Source organism: Gekko japonicus, unplaced genomic scaffold (genome assembly GCF_001447785.1).
Source record: "Gekko japonicus isolate JY-2015 unplaced genomic scaffold, Gekko_japonicus_V1.1 scaffold1612, whole genome shotgun sequence".
NCBI lineage: Eukaryota > Metazoa > Chordata > Lepidosauria > Squamata > Gekkonidae > Gekko > Gekko japonicus.
Genome location: NW_015168097.1, coordinates 73,746 through 89,150, shown reverse-complemented (window position 1 = coordinate 89,150; position 15,405 = coordinate 73,746). Strand labels below are relative to the sequence as shown.

Sequence of the window (15,405 nt, the reverse complement as noted above, 5' to 3'; positions counted from 1 at the left end):
AGAGCTGACGATGGCAGCATTCAATTAGTTTAGTTTTCTGCCAATTCGTAGTTTTAAATTGTGGTTTTAATTCATGGCCTTTTATGTGTTTTGTGTATTTTAAAGTTCTGTTTACATTGTACATTGTTCCTGCCTGGGAATTAAGACCACAGGGACAAGCCCTCTTGACTGTCTCACCAATCAAAGAGTCTTGTTTGGTGGGTACACGAGAGAGGGCCTTTTTGGTCATAGCCCCATGATTATGGAACAACCTTCCCAGGGAATGTGCCTGGCCCCCTGACTGTTGATTTTCAGGATGTGGCTGAAGACAGTTTTGTTTAGGACTGCATTTGACTGATAGTTTGACGGCTCTTTTGTAGCAGGAACGCCTTTGCATATTAGGCAACACACCCCTAATGTAGCCAATCCTCCAAGAGCTTACAGAACTTTTCTTACAGGGGCTACTGTAAGTTCTTGGAGGATTAGCTCCATTAGGGGTGTGTCGCCTAATATGCAAAGGAGTTCCTGCTACAAAAAGAGCCCTGCAGTGTTTGTATTTATTGACAGTCCTAATTGGAGGTTTTTAAATTGTGTCCTTTTGTGTGTTTTTATACTTGTTGTTCTACGTGTATTGTTTTTGTCGTGTGTGTTTTTGTAGTCATCGTTTTATTTATACTGTAAGCCACCTCGAGTCCCGTTAGGTAGAAAGGCAGCTAATCAATGTTTTAAATAAAACAAAATGAATAAAATGGTAAATGGGAGAAGAATCTGTGGTCTGTTGAATCGTTATATAGTGTTTTAATTTTTAAATTGTTTTTACGTGTTGTGTGTTTTTTGTAGTCATTGTTTTATTTATACTGTAAGCCACCTCGAGTTCCGTTAGGAAGAAAGGCAGCTAATCAATGTTTTAAATCAAACAAAATAAATAAAAGGGTAATTGGAAGAAGAATCTGTGGTCTGTAATGAATCATTATATAGTGTTTTAATTTTTAAATGTATTTATGTATGTTGCAAGCCACCCTGAGCCCTGTTTGCAGGGGAGGGCGGAATCAAAAAAGTCGAAATAAAAGCTCAGGTGTGTGGGGGGGTTATGCGTTAGAGCTGAACAGCCAAGAACATCTGTACAAGTAGCCTCATAGGATTAAAGTTCTTTGATTCTATTCCATCTCTTTTTTTAATACACTTAAATGTGAGCCTTGATCTACCCTGACCTGGATGGCCCAGGCTACCCCAGTCTTGTCAGATCTGAGAAGCTAAGCAGGATTGGCCCCAAGTAGTATTTGGACGGGAGACCTCCAAGGAATACCAGGGTCGTGACCAATGTTCCCTCTAAGGTGTGGAGTCTTGTGTGCAAAAATTCTACTTTGTGAGCAACTGGCATTAAAGCTGTGAGCCAGTGATTTGGCTACTGCATAAATCAGTTTGATCTGGAGCCGTCCCTTCCTGAGCTAAGACAAAAATCTGTGAGCTGGAGGCTAAAAAACTGTGAGCTAGCTCACACTAACTCAGCTTAGAGGGAACACTGGTCGTGACATGGAGGCAGGCAGGCAGGCAATGGCAAACCACCTCTGGATGTCTCTTGCCTCGAAAACCCTAAAGTAAAGGTAAAGGTTCCCTTGCTCGAAAGCCAGTCGAGTCCGACTCTAGGGTTGCGGTGCTCATCTCCGTTTCAAAGACAAAGAGCCAGCGCTGTCTGAAGACGTTTCCGTGGTCATGTGGCCGGCATGACTAAACACCAAGGCGCGCGGAACGCTGTTACCTTCCCACCGAAGTGGTCCCTATTTATCTACTTGCAATTTCTTGCTTTCGAACGGCTAGGTTGGCAAGAGCTGGAACTAGAGACGGGAGCTCACTCCGTCATGCGGCACACTCGGGTCTCGAACTACTGAGCTACCGACCTTCCACAGCCTGCAGTTCAGCGTCTTAACCACTTGAGCCACCGCAGCGCCTATCGAAAACCCTACGGGGTGGCAAAAAACAAGCAAATAAAATGTGTCCCTAGTGCTTGTTTGTTATTCCTTAGCCTTTGCTCTGTTAGGCGGAAGAAGGAAACGCATTGCTCATTATAGACTTAATTGTGTATTTTCTTCCATGAGTACAGGGGTGGAGGGAATGAAAGCTGAACTTTCAGGGAAAGGACTTGGAATATCCCGGATGTCCAAAGGCTCTTGAGAACCCTACATACCAAACCCCTGTAGTTTCAGGCACAAAGACCTGCAGGATCTGGAATGTTCGCTTGACTTTGTTTTGAATTGGACATGCATGTGTTGGCTTACCAAAGTCCTGGAGATGGGACGCGGCGTAGATAAACCTCTTGTGCTGGTTGTCCTCCTTGTGACCTGCCTCCCTTCTCTCTCTCTCGCTCCTTGCTTCCCTCAGCCCATTAAACGTGATTTCATCTTGACCCCCAAATACTTCTACCTAATTGGCCGCGAGAAGGTGAAGAAAGGCCCGGAAAAGGGCCAGATCCGGGAAGTGCTGAAGAAGAAGGTGGAGATCCAGGCTGTCCACAGGGTATCCCTCAGGTGACGCGCTTTCCCATATTTCCCAGGTGTCCCCTGAGCCAAACCTCTTTTGCATGTTTTATTCTGGGATTCCTCGTCATTATTCTGGGATTCCTCGTCTTTTGAAGATGCTCCGTGCCCTCTTTCTGGTGGTCTCGGTGGCGTGGGGGGGGGGACAACGGAAATTTGGCTGGGTTCTCATTCCAGGGTTGGTCCCAGCACAACAGAAGGGGGTTCTGGTCCCTTACAGGCGTCCTTAGATTCTTACAACGCTCCTCACTCGGCTGTCCTGCAGCCACCGGTTCCTTCCTCGCTCAAGGGGTCTGATCTGCCCCCCTCCTCTTCTCTTTCCTTTCCCGGATGCCGCAGCACCAGGCAGGATGACTTCTTCATCCTTCATGAAGCCGAGGCCGACACTCTCCTGGAGTCCATCTTCAAGACGGAACTCGTCAGCCTGCTCTGCAAACGCTACGAAGAGGCGACCCACAACAAGCTCCAGCTCAGCTTTAGTGACACGTAAGCCCCCCTTTGCCCTGGCCTGGGTGGCCCAGGCTACACCGATCTCGTCAGCGCTCAGAAACTAAACAAGGCCGGCCCTGGTTAATACTTGAACGGGAGACGGGTGGGCTGGAAAGGGAACACGATCTGCATCGACCCACGTAACAGTCACCTAGATGTCCGCCGGTACAGGGAATCCTGTGAGCTGATATTATTAGGGATGTCTGGTGAATGATCCCCCATTTGGGCTGTGGCTTACTGGACAGAGCATCTGCTTGGCACTCAGAAGGCCCCAGGTTCAATCCCCGGCATCGCTAGTTAAAAGGACTGGGGAGTAGGTGATGTGAAAGACTCCAGCCCAAGACCTTGGAGGGCCCCTGCCCCAGTCTGAGTAGACGATACTGACCTTGACAGAACAAGGGTCTGATGCAGCATAAGGCAGATTTGTGTGTTCAGAACACCCACTCCTTCACATGCAGCTGGGGTGTGTGTGTGACCTTGGGTTGGTCATAAGTTCTCTCAGAGCTGTTCTCTCAAGAGCGGTCCTCGAAAGAGCTCTCTCCGCCCCAGCTACCTCACAGGCAACGCTCTAAGCTGTGGAGTCTTGTGAGGAAAAATCCTACTTTGTGAGCTGCTGGCATTAAAGTTGTGAGCGATTTGGCTACTGCACAAATCAGTTTGTTCTGGAACCCTCCTTCCTGAGCTAAGACAAAAATGTGTGACCTGGAGGCTAAGAAACTGCGAGCTAGCTCACACTAACTCACTTTTGCCCCAATGGTACGTGTCAATTTCACACAAGCTGCTGCGCGGCCGCGTTTTGCCCCGCAGCTTCGAGCGATTTTCCCCACGTCTACTCAATCCTCAAAAAACAGGCTTGAGTAGACGCGGGGGAAATCGCACGAACCTGCGGGGCAAAATGCGGTCGGGCAGCAGCTTGTGTGAAACTGACACGTACCTTCGGGCCAAAGAGAAGAGTGAGCGCGGAGCAGCGCTTGTGGGAAATCACCCAGGGTGTCTGTTGTGGGAAGAGGGAGGGAAGGAGATGGTAAGCCGCTCTGAGTGAAGGGCAGGGGGGTATAAATTCAATTCTTCTTCTTCTTCTTCTTTTCCCTTCTCCGTCATCACAGACTACAGTTCCGTGTGAAGAAGGAAGGCTGGGGCGGAGGGGGGACCCGAACGGTGACTTTCCTCAGTGGGCAGGGAAGCGTGGCTGTCCTCAAAGCAGCAGGGAAAGCTCTTTCGGTCAGCATTGGAAGTGGACTCCCGAAGAACTCCAGTAAGTCTTCATTCCTTCCCCTTAGGAGTGATGTTTAAACTCCTCCTCCTCCTCCTCCTCACCCTCCCGGTTCCTCTTTTCCATTCCCCCCTCCCATCAAAGGAAACAAACAGTATGTTAGGTATAAGTGACATGCACTGTATGTACAAATTGTGTCTACTGGCTACACCACCTGCATTGGCAAGTGTGTGAAACCAACAAGGAAGAGGAACCCCCCCCCCAGCTGTTGACAAGAAGATCAACGTAGAAACAAATAACATGATAAATATTGGTGCATTCCCTTGTTTTTCTGGACTTGGTTGTACGCAGACGTGGAATACAATCCTCAGTAAGAGGATTCAGAAATAGAATCATAGAATTAGAGTTGGAGGGGATCTCCAAGGGTCATCGAGTCCAACTCCCTGCACAATGCAGGAAATTCACAAACTTCCTCCACACACCCCCAGTGACCCCTGTTCCATGCCCAGAAGACGACAAAGAAAACCCTCTAGGATCCCTGGCCAAACTGGCCTGCTGAAAAATTGCTTCCTGGCCCCAAAGTGGCGATCAGCATTTCCCTGGCCATGTCAGAAAGGGCCACAAGGACTAAGCACTGAATGTCTTGTAATCGTTGCTGTTTTGTACCTGCGCCTGCATTCTGTATTTTTCCTGCAGTCTTGCAGGTGAGGAAAGAGTTTGGGAATGGTTTCGCAGGAGTTGAAAGATATTCAGACGCCCCCCCCCCCCAAGTCCCACCTTTATCCTTCCTCTCCATCACCGTCTCTTCTGTTTCTGCAGAACCCACCAGGAAAGGACTCCAGACAACCAAAGGTTCCCACACGCGCCTGCCCCCACCACGAGCCGCCCCGCCAGCCCCAAGAGGTAGGGAAGGAACTCAGCTCTAAGTGTGGTAGTGAGACAGGTATCATATGAATGAGCCAAGAAAGACAAGAGTTTGGAATGCGTTATGGGGAAAGGCTGTGCGGCAGGCATAGCGGATAGTGTCCGATTTGGACAGCGGACACTCGGGTTTGAATCAGCAATGCGAATCACTGGGGTGACCCTCGGCCGGTCACTTGCAGGGATTTTGGGGGGGTGGGTGGGATTTTTCACACGGTGCCAAAAACAATCCCATTTATGCTGCTTAGGGTTGCTGTAAAAGGTTACCACAGGCTTCCAACGGGCCGTAAGCAATGCTCCCGCTAAGCTGTGGAGTCTTGTGAGCAAAAATTCTACTTTGTGAGTGACTGGCATTCAAGTGGTGAGCGAGCGATTGGGCCGCTGCATAAATCAGTTTGCTCTGGAGCCCTCCTTCCGGAGCGAAGACAAAAATGGGTGAGCCAGATGCTAAAAAACTGGGAGCTAGCTCACACTAACTCAGCTCAGAGGGAACACTGGCCGTAAGTGGCTGGAAATCTGTGACATGTATTTAAAAGAAAGATCAGAAAGGGCAGGAGAGAAAGGCAACGGCTAAGAGCTCTGAGATGACTTTTCAAAGTAAAGCACCATCCATTTCCACCCCAGAATTAACAATTTCAGGGCTCTTTTGCATAGTGGTTGGGGTTTTGTGGGGAGAAGGATCTTCTGCATGGTACTGTGTTAATCAGTCCCATCTCCTGGCTGCTGTTTCTATGTATTGTGATTTTTTTAGACCGTTCTGGTTTTTGTGTGATGTAGTGGTTAAGTGCGCGGACTCTAATCCGGGAGAACCAGGTTTGATTCCCCACCCCTCCACTTGCACCTGGCTGGATGACCTTGGGCAAGCCATAGTTCTGATAAGAGCTGTTCTTGAAAAAGAGCCGTTTCTGTCAGAGCTCTCTCAGCCCCACCTACCTCACAGGGTGTCTGTTGCGGGGAGGGGAAGGGAGAGGAGTTTGTAAGCCGCTCTGAGACTCCTTTGGTCTAGTGAAGGGCAGGGTATAAATCCAATCTCTTCTTCTTCTTGCTTTGCAGGAGAAAAGTGGGGTAAAAATATTCCAATGAATAAATAAAACAGACGCTTTTAAGTAGCTACTCGCCAGTAACGTTAAGGTAATGAAGTGTCAGTGAAGCATTTGTAGATTCGAGGCATGTGGGGTTATTTTTTCTTTTTCAAACGACTGGTTCTGTCACACATGACAAGCCTAGGGACGCATCCAGCAGGCTAGTAACAAGCGTTGAGAACTACGGTAGTAACTTACCTGTGGACTCCCTTCACGAGGCTGTTACAATGCATCTTTCAGGGAGAACTCTCGCAGCAGGACCCTGCAGGAATGGGGCCCCGCAGTTTCCTCGGAACAGCACCCGGGGGCCAGACAACACATACACCACGCCCCAAAGGCAGGGGCAACGGCCCCCGGCCACCGCCCTGCCCAAGCAAGGCCAGGCTCGGCGGCCCAAGGCAAGACAACCTTCTGAGCACAACCTGGACTTCCTCAACGTTCCGGATGAAGGGATGGCTGGGTAAGGCGATGCTCTGGGAACAGGCGTTTCCAGCATCCGATGGAGGATTTCTAAGAGCTACAGCGGAGATGCATTTTCACTGGGGGGTTTGTTTGCTTTTAAGCAAAAGTTTCCGTTTGGGGTGAGTCGAAAAAAGTTTTCTCTAGGAAAGCAGAAAACCACTGTTGTTTGCTGGGAAACTGGCATTCCTCCCCTCCCTTGCCAAAGGGCGGCTGCAGCTGGAGTCCTCTTAGAACCATAAGAGTTGGAAGGGACCTCTGGGGTCATCTAGTCCAACCCCCTGAACAATGCAGGAAATTCACAAATACCTCCCCCCCCATATCCCCAGTGACCCTTGGTCCATGCCCAAAAAATGATAAAAAGAACCCTCCAGGATCCCTGACCAAACTGGCCTGGAGGAAAATGGCTTCCTGACCCCAAGATGGCAATCGGCAGTTCCCTGAGTGTGTAAGAAAGGCCCACGAGAACTAAGCACTGAGGCAACCCTTCCTGCCCTCCCTCTCATGAGCTGCCCAAATCCACAGAATCAGCATTGCGGTCCGACGGCCACCTGGCCTCTGTTTGAAAACCTCCAGAGAAGGAGACCCCACCACCTCCCGAGGAAGCCTGTTCCACTGAGGAACTGCTCTAGCTGTCGGGAAGTTCTTCCTAATGTTTAGCCTTAAAGATGGGCAAACATCCTTGCCTCAGTGATCAACCACCTTTGCCCACAAGGTGATCAAAATGAGCAGCCTGGGGACGAGGGAGGGGGGGCAATTTCACAAGAAGGTCCCTCTCCCCAGCGTAGCTCAGCTACCGTGCATACTCTACACACGTTCACTGTACATGGAGGCATCCCACATTCTGTGCCAAGAAAAGCTGAATTCTGCGACGCACCGGAAACTTGGGGCAGAGATCTACTTTGTATGATTTATTCCAAAGACCCCCCCCCCAAAGGGCGCCATAGAACCCGCCGACCCCTTTTCTGGTGCCTGAGTCTGTTTTAAAAGTGGGTGGGGCCAAGTGGGGGCTCCTGCCCAGCTGGGCTTCTGATTGGCTGTGCAGATTAAGATAACACCGCTTTTGGTTATAGTACCACACACACTCCTTTCCCAGGGTATTTTTTAAAATTACTCCATGAGATTGCTGAGCAGTCGGGTTAGAACAGATAAAAGGAAGTCCTTCTTCACCCAAAGAGTGATTGACACATGGAATTCACTGCCACAGGAGGTGGTGGCAGCTACAAGCACGGACGGCTTCAAGAGGGAATTAGATAAGCACAAGAAGTGGGAGCCAATATACTGGGGGGGGGGACATTCCCCCCCCCAACAGTGAGGCCTGAGCCAGCTTTCTCCCTCCCCCTCCCTCCCCAGTGGCGGCAAGGCAGTTCTCAGAGTGTTCTCTGCGCATACACAGGGAATGCTCTTTTACTTTGGGGGGGATTTAAGTATCCCCCCCATAGATTTTTTTATAGATTACAGATTTTTCTGCACATCCGGTGATTGCCCCAAATGTGCAGGAAAATCTCTTTGCCCCCTAGGTGCCCCCGATGTGCAGATTTAGATATCCGCACGCAGGGGGCGCCTTGGCTATTAGATATATAGATATGGAGCAGAGGTCCATCAGTGGCTATTAGCCACAAGGTATAGATAGGAACTCTCGGTCTGCGGCGGGTGATGCTCCGTCTTCTTGGTGCTTGGGGGGGGCAACAGTGGGAGGGCTTCTAGCGTCCTGGCTCGACTGCTGGACTTCCTGATGGCACCTGGTATTTTTGGCCACTGTGTGACACAGAGTGTTGGACTGGATGCGCCATTGGCCCGATCCAACATTGGCTTCTCTTATGTTCTTATGTACTCCCCACACGTCCCCTGCGCTTGGGCTTTCTCTGTGTGTGCATGGCGTTCTGCCTCCTGCAGTGGCCATTTTGCAGCTGGGTCCATCTCCCATAGCAGCCATTTCCTGGTTGCCTTCACTGACCTGTGTCAGAATTCCCAAGGTGTCCCCGCAGGCTCAAAAACGTCGGAGAACCCTGATTTATTTGTGTTGCTTATACCAGTTTGCGGCACAGAGATAGGGAGAGTGGTCACTTCCAAATAAGACTGTCAGGTCCCCGCTGGCCACCATAGGGGGGAAGGGTTGCCAGCTCCAGGTTGGGAAACTCCTGGAGATTTGGGGGTGGATCCTGGGGAGGACAGGAACCCCAGTGGGGTATGATGCCATAGAGTCCACCCTCCAAAGCAGCCATTCTCTCCAGGGGAACTGATTTCTGTAGTCTGGAGAGGAGCCCTAATTCCGGGGGATCCCCAGGTCCCAACTGGAGGCTGGCATCCCTAGCCCCATATACACTGGAAGCTTTATTTGGCCACATACCAGATGTTACTCACACAGTCCAAGTTTATCTTGAGAGCCGGTCTGGTGTAGTGGTTAGGAGCACGGACTCTAATCTGGGAGAACCGGGTTTGATTCCCCACTCCTCCACATGCAGCTGCTGGAGTGACCTTGGGTCAGTCACAAGTTCTCTCAGGGTGGTTCTTTCAAGGGCAGTTCTCAGGAGAGCTCCCTCAGCCCCACCTACCTCACAGGGTGTCTGTTGTGGGGAGGGGAAGGGAAAGGGATTGTAAGCCGCTCTGAGACTCCTTCAGGTAGTGAAGGGGGGGGCATAAATCCAATCTCCTCTTCTCTTCTTCTTCATCTTTGCCTCATAGAATCACAGAGCTGGAAGGGGCCATACAGGCCATCTAGTCCAACACCCTGCTCAATGCAGGATCGGCCTAGATGAGCTCCACATGGGCTGGAAATTTGGCTTTGGGAAAAAATGTAATAAAAAGAGCTGCAAAGCAGCTGCAAAACACCAAAGCAGCTGCAAAATCAAAGGACACGTTACCAGATGACCCGGAACACTCACCCTATTTGTAAATTCCAGTTTCACAGAATTTGAATGAAGAACTCTCATCCCCCGAAGCATACACTGACTCTCTTTTGTCTTGGCTATGGCAGGGCACAAAGGAAGAAAAGCATCGGGCAACGGCCACTTCCGGCCCGACCGAAGCCACCCCAGCCGAGGCCCTCGGGCCCCCGCTGCCAAGCTCTGTACCAGTACCACGGGCAGGATGTGGATGAGCTCAGCTTCAATGTAGGAGATGTTATAGACATCCTGATGGAAGGTAGGAAGACCTGTGCGTAGATCCTGTGTGTTTCAGGAGTAATTCTGAGGGATGGGCAGTTTGGTATGGGGGAATCGGATGAGTGCAAACGCACAGAAACCACTGTGCTGAGGAAATTAGGCCACAAGCACAGAGAGGTGTGAGTCAATCAGATGTTTATAAAATGTGCTCCAGAGTAGGGGTGTGCATTCGGGTTTTCCAAATTCAACCCCCCCCAAAAAAAAGTCTTTTCGGGTTTTTTCAGCTTTTCGGATATCTGAGGCAGAATTTTTTTCGGGTTTTTTTCGGAGTCAAGAGATACCAAAATTCTGTCACGTTCAACTCTGGCAACCTGTTCAGCACAGCGGCTAAGAGAACAAGCAATGATCCAGGAAGATCGTAACTCAAATCTGGTCTCCACCACAAGCTCAAGAGTTAGGAAAGCCGTTCTCAACCTCGGCCCCGTTAACGTTGGAATATTATCAGGCAGTCTCTTGGGGCTTGTGTACTCCATTTATGAGGGGCTTTCAAGACCAACAGCACTCTTCAAAATACTAGCTATCGTGGGATAGCTTTGTTAGCTCAAGTTTCAAATAAACTTGAGCTAACAAAGCTTGTATAGCTTTCAAGGCGTAACTCCCCCCATACCTTTGTACTCGACCCAGCCTTGAGGGTTCATCCATTTGAAAGATGCACCTAGTTCTCACTGAATTGGTATCCTATACTTCTTCAGATTAGCCAAAGAGGACCCTTATTGGATTTCCAGACTGAAAAAGAACCCCCACCCCTTGGAAAACCAGCACACCAAGTCTAAGCCAAGTGTTCTTGACATGCTAAGTGCAAGGGATTTCTCCCACCCCATAGGCCCTCTTAAAAGGCAAGGCACTATGAAACTGTAGTACATCAATCCACAGCTCTCCCCAAACTGAGAGCCAGTTTGGTGTAGTGGTTAAGTGTGCGGACTCTAATCTGGGAGAAGCGGGTTAGATTCCCCACTCCTCTGCATGCAGCTGGTGGATTACCTTGGGCAAGCCATAGTTCTGACAAGAGCTGCCCTTGAAAAGGCAGTTCTCGAAAGAGCTCTCTCAGCCCCACCTACCTCCCAGGGTGTCTGTTGTGGGAAGGGAAAGGAGTTTCTAAGCCACTCTGAGACTCCGAGTAAAGGGCGGGGTATAAATCCAATCTCTTGTTCTTCTCATGCAAAACTGGATCATGAATCAATGTTCCCTCTAATTTTTTTTCCTTACTGGGTGGAGCAATTCACATGGAAAGAGCCCCACCTACCTCACAAGCAATGCTCCCTCTAAGCGGTGGTCTCGTGAGCAAAAATTCTACTTTGTGAGCTACTGACATTAAAGTTGTGAGCCAGCAATTTGGCTACTGCATAAATTAGTTTGCTCTGGAGCCCTCCTTCCTAAGCTATTGCAAAAATTTGTGAGCTGGAGGCTAAAAGACTGTGAGCTAGCTCACACTAACTCAGCTTAGAGGGAACACTGCTCACAAGGTGTCCGTTGTGGGCAGGGGAAGTGAAAGATTGTAAGCCGCTCTGAGACTCTGAGTGCAGGGTATAAATCTAATCTCTTCTTCTAAAGATTACTAACCCTGAGTTGCCTTCACCCAGAACTACACCTCCCAAGGTTCTTTGGGGGGAGCTATACTACCTCCACCAGCTGGGAAAATCCAAGCTTGTCTGAACAGTGTCTCAGCCTGCCTTAAGAACCATGGGTTGAATGCATCAGGTTTAGGATGTTACATCATCTCTGTGTTCCAAGTGCAGCAATCCCACACTGTGTAAAAGACTGCAAAGGCCTGTTTCGGAGAAAAGGTGCAAACCCTGAGCCTGAATCCTTTGCTGGTTCCCCCCCTTCACCCAGCAGATAATCCAGACTTTGTACCCATTTCTCCACCCGTGCAGCTGCCATTACAGCTAACGGACAGCAGAGATCAGATGCTATTTTGTCTCCTCCTTACAGATGTCTCCGGCTGGTGGAAGGGCCGTCTCCACGGGCAAGAAGGGCTTTTCCCTGGGAATTACGTACAGAAGATTTGAGCAGAGTCAGAGGCCCAGGAGCAGGATGAAGGCACCGAGTCAGTGAGGACGCTCTGAACTGCCCCATAAAACTGAGCGAGCGCTTATGGCTAACTATGGGAGGAGCTTGGTTCAACAAAGCTGGAGGAAGAGGTCTCTCTCGGTAACTGTCTGAAAGCAGAAGGACTGGCCAAGGGCTGTCTCTGCCCTCCTTTGTTTTACGGCTGAGATCACCAAAAAAGGGGGAGAAGCAGAACCAACCCTAACTCACCCTAGCATGTGTGTTGTTTACTCATTAGCTGCCTGGTGCTATTTGGCCAAGGGAAGGGTGGTGGTGGAAGTCTTCTAAGGAACAGAAGCTCCTCAGCACAGACCCACAGATATCTCATAGCCACGCCTTTATGTTTCTTGGATATGTTGCAATGCGTTTATGTGGGAATAATAAAAGTATTCCTCTGACGTGCTATCCTACTGGCCTGCTGTGCCCAGAATCCCTTTGTAGGATTTATCGAGTCTTCATCTACTGTATTTGCAAGGAAGAACACTAAAATCCAAACGACGAGGACTCGTTAGATGTCAACCAGAGTTGCTGAACAGTTCTCAGAGAGTAACGGAGACAGTTGTTGGCTTCTGCTAGCAGGATTTCATTCCTGTAAGACAGCCCCACCTATGAAAAAGAAAAATACCCCAGAGCTTTTCCTTCCCAGTATTACAGCAGTAGCTGTGCACAGGGTATCTTGGGGAAACTCCCAACAAGCAGAAATAGAGCTTCCCCTCCAAAGAGCTTATAGTCTTTCAAAAGGAAGAGGGTGCTTGACCAGCATTTGGGTGCATTTGACCAGCAGTGGCACAAACAGCCCCCACCCGACCCTGATCCAACCCAAGGCACTTTCATGTATTCAAGACATGGTAGCGGGAAAAGGTAGGACTACTATTAATACTTGAACCAACCTCCCTCCCTCCCTCCCACCTAGGAAGAAAATGCCAACTGCTTGCGGAACTTAAGGCCAAACAGCAGATTTTTTTTAAACAAGCTGGGGCTGGGTTCCATACCCCATGCACACGCAACTCCAAAATGGGGTAAATACCCTCACTGTCACTGGGGCTGTTTCAGCTAAGGAAAATGGCAGCGGGAGGAGCACACACGTGCATGCACATACACACACATAGAGTGCCAAGCCCGAATGGGCCTCTGCTGTTCCACGCAGCTGTTGCCGTGGAAGCAAATCGGAGAACCAAGTTCCAGCATGTCAGAAAACACATTTGGTGGTACAGCTAGATTCGAGCCCAGTAGCACCTCAGAGACCAACAAGATTTGGGGGATGGAAGGGTTTTGAGAGTCAAAGCTCCCTTCATTAAATACCATCCTGTGGTTTGGCCCCTTGCCCAAACGTGTTGGTGCCGCCTACCTCCCCCCCAAGCATCCAACAACTGAAGAGGAGACTGGATTTAGACCCCGCCCTTAAAGTCTCAGAGCAGTTTACAATCTCCTTTCCCTCCCCCTCCCCACAACGGACAGTCTTGTGAGGTAGGTGAGGCTGAGAGAGCTCTTTCGAGGACTGCTCCTGAGAGAACAGCTCTGAAAGTACTTGTGACTGACCCAAGGTCACACCAGCAGCTGCATGTGGAGGAGTGGGGATTCAAACCTCCTTCTCCCAGATTAAGAGTCCGCGCTCCTAACCGCTACACCAAACTGGCTCAACACTGAGAAATCCATCTTAAATTAAGTGCTTATTTGAGACAAAGGAGAGAGTGACTGATTACTTTACAGAGAGTGGGAGCAGGTGGGAGCTCAGGACAACAGAAGAGGAGAAAGAAAACAGGGATTATAAATACAGCAGGATGCCAGGGGTGGGAACTCTTAGCAGCCGAGGGTTCTCTAGGCATGCAGTGGGAGCAGCGTGCTTCCTTGATCTCTTGCTCCTGTGCACCTCCATTACTGAAATCCAGCACCCTAAACTACCCGAATCACTGGCTGCAAATCACCTTGAGTCTAAGGAGATTAAAAAAAATTAGTCCACTAAAAATACATTTCCTGAGTTCCCTTCGGCACGCTGAAGATCACTCGCAAGGCTAAAAGAACTCTGAGACACGGAAAAACCCTGCTCGAATTGCTTCTGCATTTGAGAGAACTGTGGCTCACTTAAATGCTTCAACGGGGGACTGCCCTGTCCCAGAAAGGGGGTGCTCACGTTTAGCACTCCCCTCACCCTAAGCAAAGTTTCTTGAGTCTAAGCCTCCACCACTGCTGCCGTCCCATTGGGTGCCAGAGAAGGAAGAGCCAACAACTGCCAGCAAGATGGAAGGATTTCATGCACCCTTGGCACAAGCAGCCACTCAGTGGTGAGAACCAGGCGAGCCCCCTGGGCACGGGAGTGCGCGGTCCGCTTCCAAGCAATAAAACCAGCAATAAAGTAAAATATAAACCTTTATTTAGAATTAAAGCAAATACTTCAGTATCACAAACACACAATATTAAACTTCCAAGAAATATACTGCTAATTTGGAGTGAGCATTTATTTCTGCACAATCACAACATGCGGACAAATTCCAGAGAGAGAAAGATGACAAAAAATTCAGAAATTCTCAACATTCCCCCCGCCCCCACCACCACAGCAGCCTGTCACAAGAAATTCGTACAAAGAACATGTCATTAAAGCGCGCACGTGTGTGAATATTACAGATGTTGACAAAATTTCTACAGATTCATCTTTACAGAGGACAAGAAAGCTCTACGAGGCAAACACTGCGGATCTAGTCTTCTCCGGAAGAGTCTCGTTCAAACGTGTAGGCCATGAAGCAAGCGTCGGGTCTCTTGGGGACTAGGGGATGCCCTGGTTTCACAATCTCAAAGCCCAAAAAGCTGAAAGTACGGAGCAGCGAGGCTGCCGGGAAGGAGAGGGAAGGCGTTCAGTACAAGGATTTGGAGCAGAGAGCCCCAAGTTGGTCCCCCGTGGGTGCCATGGTGCCTGAGTCTTTTCAGAAAGTGGGTGGGGCTCTTACCAGCACAGCTTCTGATTGGCCATCAGTGATGATCGGCTGTGCAAACTAATATAATGTTGCTTTGGGAGCAGCCGCCACCCAGAGCACTGGTTTTATTCTCTCATTCTTCCTTCCCAATGTATTTTGTGAGCTGCCCCTCATCACCTCAGCACTGGGACTTCCTCTGGAGGGGTGGGGTGCCTCCACCCCCCACGGCAGCCATTTTGTAGTTGGGCCCATCACCCTGTGTCCAAATTCCAAAGATGCCCAACAAACTCAAAAAGAATGGGGATCCCCAGGACTACAGATTTGGGACATTGATAACCAACAGGTTGGACCCTGCCAATCCATACCTGATGCAAGAGGGAAAGCACCACCGATTCATTGGCAGGATCCCACCCAACCTGCACTTAAACCCTCCAAACAGGCTTTGCCCAACAACATGGCTTACCTCTGTCATCTCTGTTCTTGTGGAAGCAAATGAAGACGTGGTCAACTTGAAGTTGTTCTTCAGCAAACTCGAGAAGAACTGCAAAACTGAAAGAAGGGGGACGGACAAGTGAGTCTGTCTTCCCTCAGAGGTATTCAATCTGC

The 15,405-nt window shown here is 49.6% G+C and overlaps 2 protein-coding genes across 2 annotated transcripts in view; one reads left to right on the top strand and one right to left on the bottom strand.

Annotated features, from left to right (window-relative positions):
• Positions 1–12,221, top strand: part of MYO1F (myosin IF) — a 106,245-nt gene extending 94,024 nt beyond the window's left edge. The window contains exons 20-26 of the mRNA XM_015414755.1: positions 2,359–2,504; positions 2,853–2,999; positions 4,109–4,257; positions 5,035–5,118; positions 6,459–6,678; positions 9,655–9,821; positions 11,774–12,221. Of these exons, the coding sequence (XP_015270241.1) occupies positions 2,359–2,504; positions 2,853–2,999; positions 4,109–4,257; positions 5,035–5,118; positions 6,459–6,678; positions 9,655–9,821; positions 11,774–11,850 (990 nt within the window). The 3' untranslated portion in view covers positions 11,851–12,221. The remainder of the gene's footprint in view (positions 1–2,358; positions 2,505–2,852; positions 3,000–4,108; positions 4,258–5,034; positions 5,119–6,458; positions 6,679–9,654; positions 9,822–11,773) is intronic.
• A 2,035-nt stretch (positions 12,222–14,256) lies between these two features.
• The window catches only part of LOC107113431 (ornithine decarboxylase antizyme 1-like), a 9,892-nt gene continuing 8,743 nt past the window's right edge, over positions 14,257–15,405 (bottom strand). The window contains 2 exon segments of the mRNA XM_015414758.1: positions 14,257–14,714; positions 15,263–15,348. Coding sequence (XP_015270244.1) covers positions 14,584–14,714; positions 15,263–15,348 — 217 coding nt within the window. The 3' untranslated portion in view covers positions 14,257–14,583.